This window comes from Catharus ustulatus, chromosome 4, assembly GCF_009819885.2.
Source record: "Catharus ustulatus isolate bCatUst1 chromosome 4, bCatUst1.pri.v2, whole genome shotgun sequence".
Taxonomy (NCBI): Eukaryota; Metazoa; Chordata; class Aves; order Passeriformes; family Turdidae; genus Catharus; species Catharus ustulatus.
Window position 1 is genome coordinate 29,787,339 of NC_046224.1, and position 13,364 is coordinate 29,800,702.

Sequence of the window (13,364 nt, forward strand, 5' to 3'; positions counted from 1 at the left end):
TGAATTCTTGAAGCCCTTTAGATCTTTGCACACATGAGGCAGAGGAGTGGGCTGCTATCCTCTCTCAGGTAACATGTTGGGTTTCAAAGCCAAAGCATCCCTCTTCTGAGATCTTAGGACATGGGAAATCCAGCAGCAATCTCTGGAAGTTACATATCAAGTACAGTTTACTGTCAAAGGTAAGTGTAGTTAATTCCTCAATGTAGCATAAGACCTGGTAGTTTTTAAAAATTATCACAATTGGACTGTCTAAATTTTCCCTGTTTGAAAGTTCAGGTCTGAAACCCATATTTGTACAGCATGGACCAGGTATGTTTTCTCCTCATCAGTTATATCCAAAATGTGATATAAAGTCAGGCAGAATTAAATCCAAGCAGTGACTTAGATTTCTGACATGATGCCACGGGGCTTTTTTCCGCTGGCAGGGAAACCACACTACCTTCTAAACTTCTTTATTTTAGTTGAGCACCTTGGGGCAAGACAAAACAGGTCAAAAGGCTGGCTGGGTCCAGGTGACATGAGCTGTCTCCTGCCCTGCCTCTCTCCAGTTTAAACATGTGCAACTCTATTACTTGCCAGCTGGCTTCAAATTTATCCTTTGCAGCTTTCCTGGAGGGACAAAGCCAGTGCTGCCAAATTCACAATAGGGCAAACTTCTCCAGCCCCAAAAGCAGAATCCATCATTCTGGTATTGAACATGATCACAATTTTTTTACCAGCTCATTTACATGTGAGCACAGTAAGAAACTTTGTGTGTATTTTTGCTGCCAAAATTCATGAGAACACTGGGATCACCATTTTTCTCCCCGCTTACGGTCACAATGGATCACATCTACTATCTGTCATAGTCCTGCTGACATGTATTTATCTTGACAGTTAGGTCTGAAGTTTCCACTTCTCATACACAAAGAGCAGCAAGAGATCCCTTCAGAGATTAAAACATGTTGGTCAGTTGGATTTGTTTTCACTCTAGGGGCATTATTTGGGGTAGATTCCTACAAGTAGCACATTCAGTTATTTCCACATTCCCACAAAACCAGTTGCTGCTTCTGCCGAGTCTCTGAAATGTCCTTTCCTAAGATGAAGGGAAAAACATAAGAGGGAGTGGGACAGAAACATAGCAGAGGAAAATTGTTTTTCAGAAATTACTGGAATCTCATCCTCTTTCTGATTTTTCTACCCAGAAATTTTCTTTCAGAAAAGAAGAAAATTCCATATGGCAGATAGTATTTCTTCATATATAATTCCTAGTGTTTCTTTTTTAAAATAGACTAGATATCATGAAAAGATAATTTGGTTTCCAAATTCTTTTGCCACCTTGTTACATGGAATCACGAGGAAATTGTATTTTCCTAGGAACAATATGAGACTAGATTACAAAAATATTACCATTGGGGTATCTTCTTTAATTCCCTCAGGATTTATACAATCACTTCAGTGAGAATAAAATCAAAAGCAAAAGTATATCAGTAAAAGGAAAATGCAGCAACTATACGTATTAGTACATTTGGGGGAACATGCACAAATAACACTTGTGTGTCTCCAAAAATTGTCACTGTATTAAATCCTTCTTCCCAACTAAGGTTAGGGAACTCAGACCCCTCTTTTCAGGAAATATTCTTTAATTGAAACAGAAACAGCTGTATTTCATGTCTCCCAGACAATTTACATTGCTGCAAAAATCAAGATACCTGTACAAAAACCAAAGCAGACGATATCTGAAGATAGTGTGAAGATATTTGAAGATAGAAGTGCCAGAGCCGAGTCTGCGCAGATAACAGGAGCTGAAACATCCAGGAGTTTCCAATTACATATGGAAAGGCTGACAGAATGGCTTCTGATTCAGTGTTAAGATGCTTCTTTTAAGCATTATGCCCACACATCAACTTTTGGATAAATCTCCTGAAGCATCTGCATCTCTTGGAATCCATGGCTCTCCTGCAGTCTTCTATGCAGAACAACTGCCCTCCTGCCCAGGCTATTTCCATTCACAGATAGAATAGACAAGATATGAAAAGAGCATTGCAATGGATTTTCTGTACTGTAAAAGATGATAACTAAAAATTCCTCACTTCATATACTATTTAAAAACAGATAACCATAAATTTGTCTATCAGACAATTCCTTTAGGACACAAAATCCTTATTTGGGATCCTATCTGGGGGCTCTTAATTTCAAATCAACATTCTTCCTTTCTCTTATTCACTCTTACAGTTATGGAACATGACTGCTTCAGTTCTTTTCTTTGCAGTAGTATGACTAAATAAATAATAAAAACATCCATGGAAGTAAAATGCAAATAGTAGCTTTCAATGGGAAATGGTCAGACAAATGTACCATTTTTTCAAATAGTAGCATGTGAAGGTATGCAACTTTCTGTAAATAATTTGGTGGCAACAATGGAAGTTCTGCAATATCATGGGAACAACTTCTGTCAGAGTTCTTTCACTCTGTTTTTCAACTTTGAATTCTTAATTACAAGACGAACGCGATGTGATTTTTACTGCTAGTGTAAACAGAACAAACAGTGAAATTTTAAAACCACATTTATTTTTTATACAAAATCTGTTGCACTATTACAGAAGTGAGCCTGTATGTTTACCCCCACATGCACAGATAATTCAGCATCTACAATTAAATAAGAGTAAAATGATATTTCTTTTTACCAAAACCATTGGCAAATCCTGTGAAGAAATGTTCTCTTTGTGCTTTGTAATCAATGTTCATATAATCCATTTCATATTTCAGTTCCCATTAAAAAAACTGACCAATGGAAAGCTCAAAGGTGCAAATGAAGCTTATCACAGCTGGGTTACATTTGGGATTACTTGAGTTGTGCTTTACCTACAATATATACATGAAAGCTGCAAGGTGTCCTATGGGCTAATGTAGTGCACTGGCAAAAGCTCTGAATGGTTCAGTTGGAATCTGCAGTAAATGAGCAGATCACTATTTTGTTTCACAGAAAAAAAAAAAAAAAAAAAAAAAAAAAGGTAGATGCTTTAAAATACCATGCACACTTTTGGCTATAGTACTTCTTACACAGTACAACATAAGCTTTCTTGGTTTATTTGTCTGTAACACCTAGAAGCATATAGCATCTACGCTTTAAGTGTATTTACAAATTCAACAAAATATCTACATATAAAAAGCTTACTTAAAATTAAACTTGATGCAAGTTATGAAAAACCAATTTATTGGCAAATGAAACTGAGCATTCCTTCAACCATAGGTTGTTATAAAAACTTCTATTTGGAGGTAAACATTTGATTGATATAGTATGTGAGAAAATAATTTTTTAACCGATAAGGGTAATCCTTTACCAATAAACCGTATTAGCACTTGTCAGATGGAATGCTGTGGTTCCAGGTGGTAACCCCCACACTGCTTCAGGCTGGAGATAATTACAAAGCTGCCACACTGATCAGGCTGGGACATAGAGAGAAATGCGCTCTCACTGATGGAGAGCTGGTTTGGGTTTTTAATAATTTATTTTACAAGAGCTTATACCTTGCTGTGTTAGTAAATAATTTAACTCTGGTTATGTTTTGGGATTTTTGTTTGTTTGTTCATTTTCATTTTTGTTTTAAGTATTCTAAGGCCATGAAAACATGCTGTGCTGCAACTGTGTAGAAAGCTTTTTTTAAAGGGGGACAAAATCATTCTCTTCTTCATATAATTTAAAGTATTTTAAACTTTGCATTTTTAGCACAACAGTTTCATAACACTTCTTTTTCTTCACATTTTTCCTTTATTTGGCAACGACAGTAGTCTGCTAATCACAGTTTACTGCATCAACTGATTTAGTAGTACAGCGCATTATGGAATGCATATTGTATAAAGGCACTGAATGTACTTTGCCCTGTTTTCTGGAATATTTTCCATCATTTTTAAAGTTTTTCTTTCAGTGACTGTACAAATTCCAAAATGCATTGCAATGCATATCTTTTATGCCCTAAAATCAATTCAATGTGTTTTGATGTAAAAATAGAACACTGTACCGCTGTAATACTTGATAGATTAAAAAGGCTATAAAGTAATAGGAGCAAAGAGCAGATAATAGGGTCTCATTAAGCATCAGCAAATGCAAGTGTCATACTTAAATCATTTAGCAATTATATACTGTACATACTGTTCCTAACTGTCTTGCAAAAAGACATATGATAGCTAGACATTAAGTCACCAATTTCACAACAATGTCCACAAAGACATTGAAGTTCTATATAATACTACTATAACACTCTGACAATGAGAACGGAATTCATATCCAGGGATTCAGCTGAAGACTGCATAACAAATTGTCAAACCATGTTTTTATAGTGTACAGAAGATTATCTGTAAGTTGTGTAGGGGTTTTTTTTCCATGCATTATTACTGTATTTTCAACAGGAAACAAAATTACAAGTTGATGTTACTGTTTGTGTCAGTTCCTTTAAAAAAAAAAAAAGTAAAAATACCCAAGTTTTGAACAAAATTTGAATTTTCTATTTTGATTCATAGTAACATACCACTTACTGTGTCATTACGCTGTGTACTGGTAACCTGCATATTCTCATAGCATTAACATCTGGTGGTGAGGAGCTCCGTTACCTGTGTGTTCATAGTATGAGAAGGAGGATGTACAAGTGCTTTAAGCAAACTGAAGATACAAGGGGATCAAGTTCTGTGGTTACACAAATGAATTCATGGCATTTACAGGAGAAGGGGCCTCAGAGCTTTCATTTCCTTCTGCAGGTTCTTTCTCTTTTTTACCACTATATTGTCCAATAAAGGAGCCATCCTCATTGAACTGACCATTTACACCTTCTCCATAGTCAACTAAACTATCATCACTGTCTTCTTTTTTCACAGTTCGGTCTGAAGGTGTCCGGCTTCCTTTTTTTAGAGGTTTATGGTCCTCTGCATCGCTGGAGACACAAACAAACAAACATGGGATTAACTGATGTACTATTAAGACAAAATCAGCCATGCATGCAGAGTTTATGAAAAGCATGTGTGCAACCCTATAATCCTTTTAGTAAACCCACATCACATTGTAGAGACAAATCAATATGATGCAGTTCACATGAAAACATGGGGTAAGAATGGTTTAAACAGTGAATGTCTTCAGTGGAGGGAGGGGGAGTAGTGGTTTCTTGTAGTTTTTTATCCCATCGTGCATGACTTTTCATTGATAAGACCTGGGCCCTTGGCTTGGAGGCCATGTAGATGCAACTGCAAGCATTAAGAAGTGGGTTGTAAAGTTATAAAAAAATAATTTGTTTGTTCTCCAAAGTAACAAGCTTATGATATGCCGTGAAGTTAGTCTGTTAAACTTCTTAATTTCTTGGACTCCTTGAAAATGAATGAAGAATGAATTTGGTTAAATGAAATATACTGATTTTCTTTACTAGTATAAAGAAAATAAAAGTGCTGCATTTCAAATAATTTGTTACATAATGCAGGCCAGACTTGCAATTTTCAACCTTACCTTTCAAGAGACCTACATATTCCATTAAAAGGGTGCAGAAGAAACAAATGAAAATAGCCTAAGAAGAAAAGCAAAGTCCATATCCTGATAGTGATCAGTATTTTATCAATAATAAGTTGCTCTTAAAATTTCTACAATATTTACTGTATTACAGGTAAAGCAACAATTTAGCTTACAGTAGCTGGAATTGAGGAGTTGAAAGCATGCTTATTCTTCTTCATTTCTTATCACATCCATCTCCCTGCCCTACTCCATGACTGATAATGTTTTGACAATAATGATGGTGATTTGGAGGACAACAGAAAAAGGAGAGGAAAGAAAGGCCAGTAGAGATCTCTGTAGCAAAGTACTGTGGTCTTTCCTTCATCAGTGGAAGAGCTGCAGCACCATCAGCATCCTCAAAAAAATTGCAGCTGTGATAGGCTTGTATTTCATGAAATAGATATAGTTGGGTTCTTTTCAGAATCCTTTACACTGTACTTTCAAGATGAAGATTTCAGCAGAAGCTCCAAAGCATTTTTAATTGAAACCCACTATTGACAGTTGCACTTTGGGTGCAATTATTTACCTTGTCTTAAACAGAACATGTGACTTGATTTGCATATAGGGTATGAAAAAAGGAAGTGGCTTGGGGTTTTTATTTAGATTCACAGTTTATGGGTAATATAAAGAAACACATATAAAATATTAAAGAAAAAAAATTGCATTTCACAATTTATAAAATACTAGGCTGAATATATACTCAGTAAATTAATTTAACCCTCTAATTCCTAAAACATAACATCTTAGTTCTTCAAATAATGCATTTTTTTTCTAATTAATACCTTTGAACACCAAGAGAAACCATATATCTATATATTATGTAGGATGTACAAAGCCACACATCATACAGTTAGCCAACAAAAAACCAAAAAGCCCTATTGAGAAACTATTGTTAGAAAACCATTAGATCTATTTTCCATCAAGCTGTTTCTCCTCATCACCTTTTTTTTTGTTTTGGAAAACACTAAGTTATTAAATTTTAAAAGAAGGTCACCTCTAATATGCATATACTTACAGAAAAAGCATGCCAGAAATTTTATCATTCTGCATATACACCAGGAAAAAAAAGTGGTAGGAATATCTCTCTTATTTACATGTAAGAGAATCTTCATGCTCAAAGCACACAAAAGCAAAACCTCTGAATGTGACTCTATCAGGCTTGATGTTCTACTTATTGCTGTGTACAAGGCACAAGGATAAATGTCTGTCATTGATCTGTGCTCACTGGTGCTGCAAACATACAGGCCACTAACATTTAAAAGACTGTACTCCAAAATTTCAATAATCCAGCAGCAAAGTGAAAATGTTTATAACACTGTGAACACAAGCAGATTGCAGAGACATTACCGAAGAGAGTTCATTTTTGAAGGAGCCTATATTTAAAAGGTTAAAGATGGAATCGAGTATTTAATACTCATACACATTGTAGTTCCTCCAATGTCCCCATCAGAAGGTATTAAAAGTGATTAAAACAGGCTGTATGAGTCAAATGAAGGCCAGGCCCTCCTTTTGAAATTGTAACCATTCCTAGTCCTGTGGAAGATCTGCTTTCTGGGTAACACTGTTAAGGAAAGAACACTGGCCATATGGTTTGTTGTTTAATTTCAGCTGAATAACTTCATAATTCCTTACACCATAATATGCAGAAATGAAAATAAGCTAAAATTTCAATTGTGTCATAATCCAGTTGGTTATGAATCTCCGTGTAAATATTCTAAAGTATGACCCTAGCCAGTGTAATTCACTAGGTTGGAATATACCTAAATAAATAATATGCTGCTACTGTATTAAAAATATCAACATTTTTGTGTTTAATCCAATGAAAAGCTTGATTTGCCTTTACAATTTAGAAAAATCTGAGTATGAGAACTTCCGCTTATTTATATTTTTGCAAACAAAGTTTATGTATAAGACAAACAATGAAGAAATACTTACACAGTTGCACTGCGTATACGATTTTTCTATATTTTAGTCAGGATGTGAATTCTACTATCTCTATAATTAAAAGCAAACAAAACTGTAGATTTACCCATGCGTGTATCTGCACAGAAGTGGGCACTGTTGTGACAGCACAGTCACAGCAAATGCAAAAATCAAATCTGAACCCAGGGATTCCTTCACTTGTTGCACTATATAAGTCTAGAGAGAGGTTCTGCCAGGACTCTGGCATCAGAAAAACAAGCGGGATTATCCAAGATGCTTTGCACTCCTGGTTCAGGAAAGAAAATATATGCCATGGTATCACATTTTCTGTATCAAACTGGATTATTAACCCTTAGATGAACACAGTGTTTTGGGTGGAATAGAAAGAAATTGAGGAAGAAAGACAAAAATAGGAGAAGGAGAAGGAGAAAACAAATAGGAGAAGGAGAAAAAAGTGAACATACCAATGTTTTGGACAACACTTTTGTTACCCTGGGGATTCAAAACAGGGGCTCTGATGTTCTGGTGAAAAGAATGTATTATCTGTTTGTTGCTAGGCAGCAAACTGCAAAAGCTGTTGAATTACATTAGGAAGAGCTACAGAACACTTTAGGCTGTAGAATATATAATATTATATTGCCATAACATGGAAAAGCCATAAATTTTGAAACTGTACACGCAAGGTTTGCCAACCATGCTTAAAATTGTTCATAAAACTATTCCAAAATGCAATCAGGATAAATCATAGCTTCTTTCAGTTGCTGTTTGTGGTTTTGTTTGCTGACTTTTATTACGTCCATAGTGTAATACTGTGATATAAAAATAAAGTGCAAATTTGGTTTAATAAGATTTCAGTGGGAAATTGAAGAAGTTTTTTAAAAATTATCATTTATGCAGTGCATATAATTAATAGTCAGAAAACAATACTGGAAGGGAACCAAACATGAGGTGAGAATGAGTATGAATTCTTTATTTAGAGTCATGGAAGTTAAGCGTAGCCATACTTTTATTATTTTTTGCTATATAAATAAATTCCATCCTAGTATCTTTTTAAGGATGAAAATTTCTCAAAGAAGACTCATATGTACCAATCATTTTGATAAGTACTTATATGTACCATATACACTTCTTTTCAGTAAGAAAAGTATTTAACATTAAAGCATACTCTAAAAGTATGATTTGAATATTAATCATTAATGATTACTATTATAATAATATGTTTCTTTTTCTTAGTTTAATGAAACACATATCAAACTTGAAGCTAATTATTAAGAGATATAAGAAGTATGAAGGTAATAACATAGATGCAAAGTACAAATTTATTTGTTTGAAAAAATGTAATTTCACAAGCTTATCAGTTATTGAAAGAAATATGTACCTTGAAATCTCCTTTCTTCTTTCAACTTTTCAATTTTTCTTCCTTAGATATAGGTACATGCAGCAACCAGTCAGAATGGGGAAGACACTTTTACGATGCCTCTGCAGTCCAGCAGGCAACTAGTTCCCAACTAAACTTTGCCACATTCATAGACATGCAAAAAGACTCAATACATGGTTAGCAAGATACTACTTTTCCTTACAGCACAACTGTCAGGTGAAAGGCAACATGAAACAGAGTGGGTAAAGCATTCTGGGCTATGAGACACAGAAAATGGATGCAAAAGATGAAAACTGTTGGCAGTAAATTCCTTTTTCTGTGACCTCAAGTCAATAGCCCAGAAAGTAAAAGCAATCAGGTAAAGCCACAGAAATACTTTCTGCTATGACTTCCCTGCATGCTCCAGGAAAATCTGTCCCTATAACTAACAGGTTTCTGCTCACAATCCTAAATTATTAGGACTGTGAGTCCTAATATTATTAGAGTCATTCCAGACTTCAAACCATTTTACTATTTCTTATTTAGCTAAGACTTAAGCACATATTAATCTATATCAATCTTCTGATTAACATTAACATCTCTGTAACACTCCATCTTCAATCCTGGCAGAAGCTGGAAAAACTGGGTAATGAAGCACTGGCTTTAAAAAGCAATGTGCTGAAAAAGTTGTTAATCACACAAGTATTTAAGAAATAGAACAAGAATAGTCAAAGAAAGTACATGTGCATAAATTAGAATACAGTTAGACCACTGCCAAATCCAATTTGACTATTCAGTTCTTCAGGTAGTCACTCCATAGAGATAATCTCTTGTTCTGGAAGGCACCAAGCTTAGAATTACAGTCCTGGGGCACAAATCATGGCTAGGTCCCTGTGGAAACACACCTAAGCTTCAAGTTAAGTAACTACAAGAGAAAAAACCCCAAAGTTGTAGTTACCAACTTTCTTTTCATTGTAAATCAACTCAGAAGAAGAAGGAAGAGTAATATATTATCTAGCAATCCCAGAACTCTATGCCACAGTTTCTCACAGCAAATCCTAGAATTTCTAGGAAAAATACTGTGTGTCAAAATATTGAAGAAAAGAGGCAAAATAATTCACCAAAATGTGCAAAAATCCTGTGTAATGGCACTATGAATCCTACTACTGTAGTTGCCTTGTCCTGTTTTGCGTTCCTAAGAACATTCTACAGACCACTGGCTTTCCTCCTTGCTTGCTTCCAGTCTTCCTGCCCATGAACCCACAGGTCTGCAGGTGTCCTAACTTCTTAATCACTCTCAATTTACAGACCAGGAGGAATATTCAGACTTATTTATACACCTACAACTGACCCCAACACACATCTGTGTTACTTATTCTGTTTCTTGCAGTTTCTTGGTGTAGACAGTGACTGTCTACAATTTACTTTCTCAATCTTCTGCAACTGAGAAAACCATTGTGAATGCAGTGTAGATTGCTACAGAGGCACTGGTTTGTTTTCCTTTATTATGTAAAAATGAAGGAATCCATCCAGTCACAGGAATCCATGGTTACTGAACACCTGCATTTCCTAAAGCATTATTTCCTTCACTACATCAATACGGCAGGAAAGTCTGATGTTGTCTGGTCCTGCAGACCAGACAACTCTCACGCAGAAAGTTTAGCTGAAGTTTAGGAGTGCAAAACTTCAAACAAAAAAGATCACTAGGAAGCCTAGAAATGAAATGGAAAAAATTCCTCCCCTAAAACTGAGAGCTATGATTTCTCTAGAATATCTTAATTAGTCATTAAGATTTAAGTAACTTCATAATTTAAATCTTACATTGAAACAACTAATTTTCTAAGCACTGGGTTTATTTGTCCAGAAATATTGAAACATTTCCATGTCACTCTTTTCAGTTCCTGAGAAACTAGGAAGCAAGTCTATGTTCTTAGAAAGTTCCTCTTGATGGTCTGGTATCTCTCTGAAAGTGAGATGTCTTTTCGTACTTGGCATGAAATGACTGTGAGATCTTATACTTTCCTTTCCCTCCTTTGAACTTTGGAGGAGAACGCAAGGAGCTCAGACACTTGTGAGGAGAACAGGAAGAGCTTCCAGCAGAGTTCTTTTTTTTCATCTGACGTGAGGGGTGTTTGTGTTCTGAGAAATCCTTCATGATCTGAACTAAGGATTCACCAAACAGCTTGCCCCCTTTGTATGGTAAAGACAGCAGTTTACATTTCAGATCTCGCGATGAGCTCCAAGGACGCAGCCATAGAGCTCTCCAGGCTACAATGAGGCACGCCACATTTTTAACAGTGAGTCTCAGAGAATCCTCAGCTGCATCATGGATAAAATCAGCTGCAATTTTACACAGCCTGCGTTTCCTCTGCATGGCACCAGATGGGACCCATTTCTTTCTGAATCTGGCTCGTTCTCCCTCTAACCATATTAATAAAGCTTTAGAAGCATAAGTGCAGTAGATAGATACTCCAAGCTGAGCTGAAACTAGCTTGAAAGATCTTTTAATGGCTTCCTCAATCTTTCTGTCAGTAGGATCTTTAGGGAGAGCACCTGTGTTATGAGGCACTGACAGTACAGAATCACCAGTAACCAATGCTCTGTCTACCTCAGGCAAGGTCCCCCACAAAGCAGCTTTATCCACTGGAAAAGGATAGAGCTTATGTAGGACTGATGGGGCTTCATGCTTGGCTTCAGGATTTCCCCAAATCCTGCAGACAAGATCTTCCACAGCTGAATGGATAGGAAGTGCATTATCTACCTTGCTTTCTTCAGAGGGGATAAGCGGGTCTTCTGAAGCACATTCAGATTTGGAAGATTTTAGCATTAGCACCCTCTTTATGTGTTCAAACAGGTAATTCTGATTCTCCATGTCAAATTTACGCAGAGGATCTGGTCCTTCTGGATCTTCTGTAGGGGACTCAGATGTCACCTCCCTGTCTTCAGGGGCTGATTCAATCTCCAAGGCCTTGTCAGCCTCAGGCTTCTTCTTCACAGAAGCTGTTTGATCTTTTAAACTGTCCATATGATCAAACTCAGAATTCTGGGAACTGCTCCCAGATGCTTCCAAAGGAACCAGTGGAACTTCTGCAATTGGTACCCTGGGATGCTTTACTGAATGGGACCTAGCCTGTGCCACAGACGTTATGCTTTGTCTGGCTGCTGTCAAAGCATCCTTTAAGACAGTGGCCAGCTCAGGCAAGATTACAGATTTCATTAGTGAATTCTTTTCATATTCGGAGAAGTGAGTAGTAGTAGTAGAAGGTCTTACCTTCCTGTGGCAGGAGCTTTGAGTGTCTTCTGAATCTGAGCTGCAGTCTGGGGTCTGGCTGCACCAGTGCTGGGGAGAAGAATGCTGCCTTGCCAGTAAGCCACCAATTGAGTTGCAGCTGAGGGGTTGCTGGAAAGGGGGTGGCTGTCCTGCCTGAGAATCTGAGCCCTCCTCCGACCCCCTTATCTGTTGCTCAGAAGCATGATGTCTAGAGCCATGCCTGTACTTCCATTCGTCTGACCTCTTTTCCTCTCGGCAGAGGGAAGCAGAGAAAGAACTAACCCTTGTAAGCTCTGAAGACTGCCTAGCCCTCCTCCTGGTGTAGGAGGTCTCTGATCTGGTGCTGGAGTATTGATCCCCTGACCTTCTGAAGAAGTTGGATCTGTCAGATCTCACAGACTTTGCTTTGGTAAAGACAGGGTCTGCTTCAGGAGAATTGGCACAGCTACCTTTTCTTTTCTTTTCCTTGTCCAGTTTCTTTCCTGTCCAAGCAGACATGGACCTGAAGTGATGAAAAAAGTTCAAAATACTCGAATTCCTAGATCTTTCAAAAATTACATTTTTTTTCCAAGGGAAACCCTATACCCTTTTTCCTCAAAGAAGCACCGCATCATGTGAGGCAGACAAACTGGGAACTGAGTGACTGCAGTGATGCTGGGCTGCAGAGAGGATGACAAGATATCTTCTGTAATCTGACTGGTTGCTGCTCCTGCCCTGTCTCTAAGGAAAAAAGAGGAAAGCCCAATATAGACTAATTACACAGAAATACATTTCCAAAAGGAGTTTTCGTAGGGTACATAGAATGGTTTTCATGTGAACAAGTGTGAAAGCTTGCCATGCATCTGCCCATATTCACAAGACATGAATGAACAAATGCATTATAAAATAATTTAATAAAGCTCTACATCATTCTTTAAATTAACTCAAGCCACTTAAATATGGAGACATAAATCCAAATCTTGCTACAGGTCACACATGAAAGCAGGCTTGAATACTTATTCCAGGCCTGAGAAAACACGTATGGAGGTCATATAATTTGTACAATTCTGTACAAAGGTCAGTTTCTGCTGCTGAAAGTTCCAAGTATCAAGAACCAGTGGAGCAATAATGGAGTATACAAACTATGCTTCCCAGGAGAACTTACACTGTACTTTTAAAACTCTACTTCTAAAGATTGCTTCACACTTCCCTTTTTATCAATTGAATTTAGGTAATTCATATGCACTTACAGCTTAAATAAAATACTAATCTGAACTCATTAACCTAAGAACGGAGTATACTGTTTTTAATCAAAGAAAAAT

General features: G+C 36.8%; 1 protein-coding gene across 43 annotated transcripts in view; it reads right to left on the reverse strand.

The window, feature by feature from the left end:
• Positions 1-2,528: 2,528 nt before the first annotated feature.
• NRCAM (neuronal cell adhesion molecule) overlaps positions 2,529-13,364 on the reverse strand; it is a 148,241-nt gene continuing 137,405 nt past the window's right edge. For 17 of the 43 annotated variants that reach the window (XM_033057183.2, XM_033057174.2, XM_033057172.2 and 14 more), the window contains one exon: positions 2,529-4,907. In XM_033057183.2, coding sequence (XP_032913074.1) covers positions 4,670-4,907 — 238 coding nt within the window. In that variant the 3' untranslated portion in view covers positions 2,529-4,669. Of the gene's footprint in view, positions 4,908-5,470; positions 5,529-8,733; positions 12,566-13,364 lie in introns of those variants that run through there. The other 26 variants (XM_033057139.1, XM_033057138.1, XM_033057140.1 and 23 more) reach the window with 5 other exon arrangements.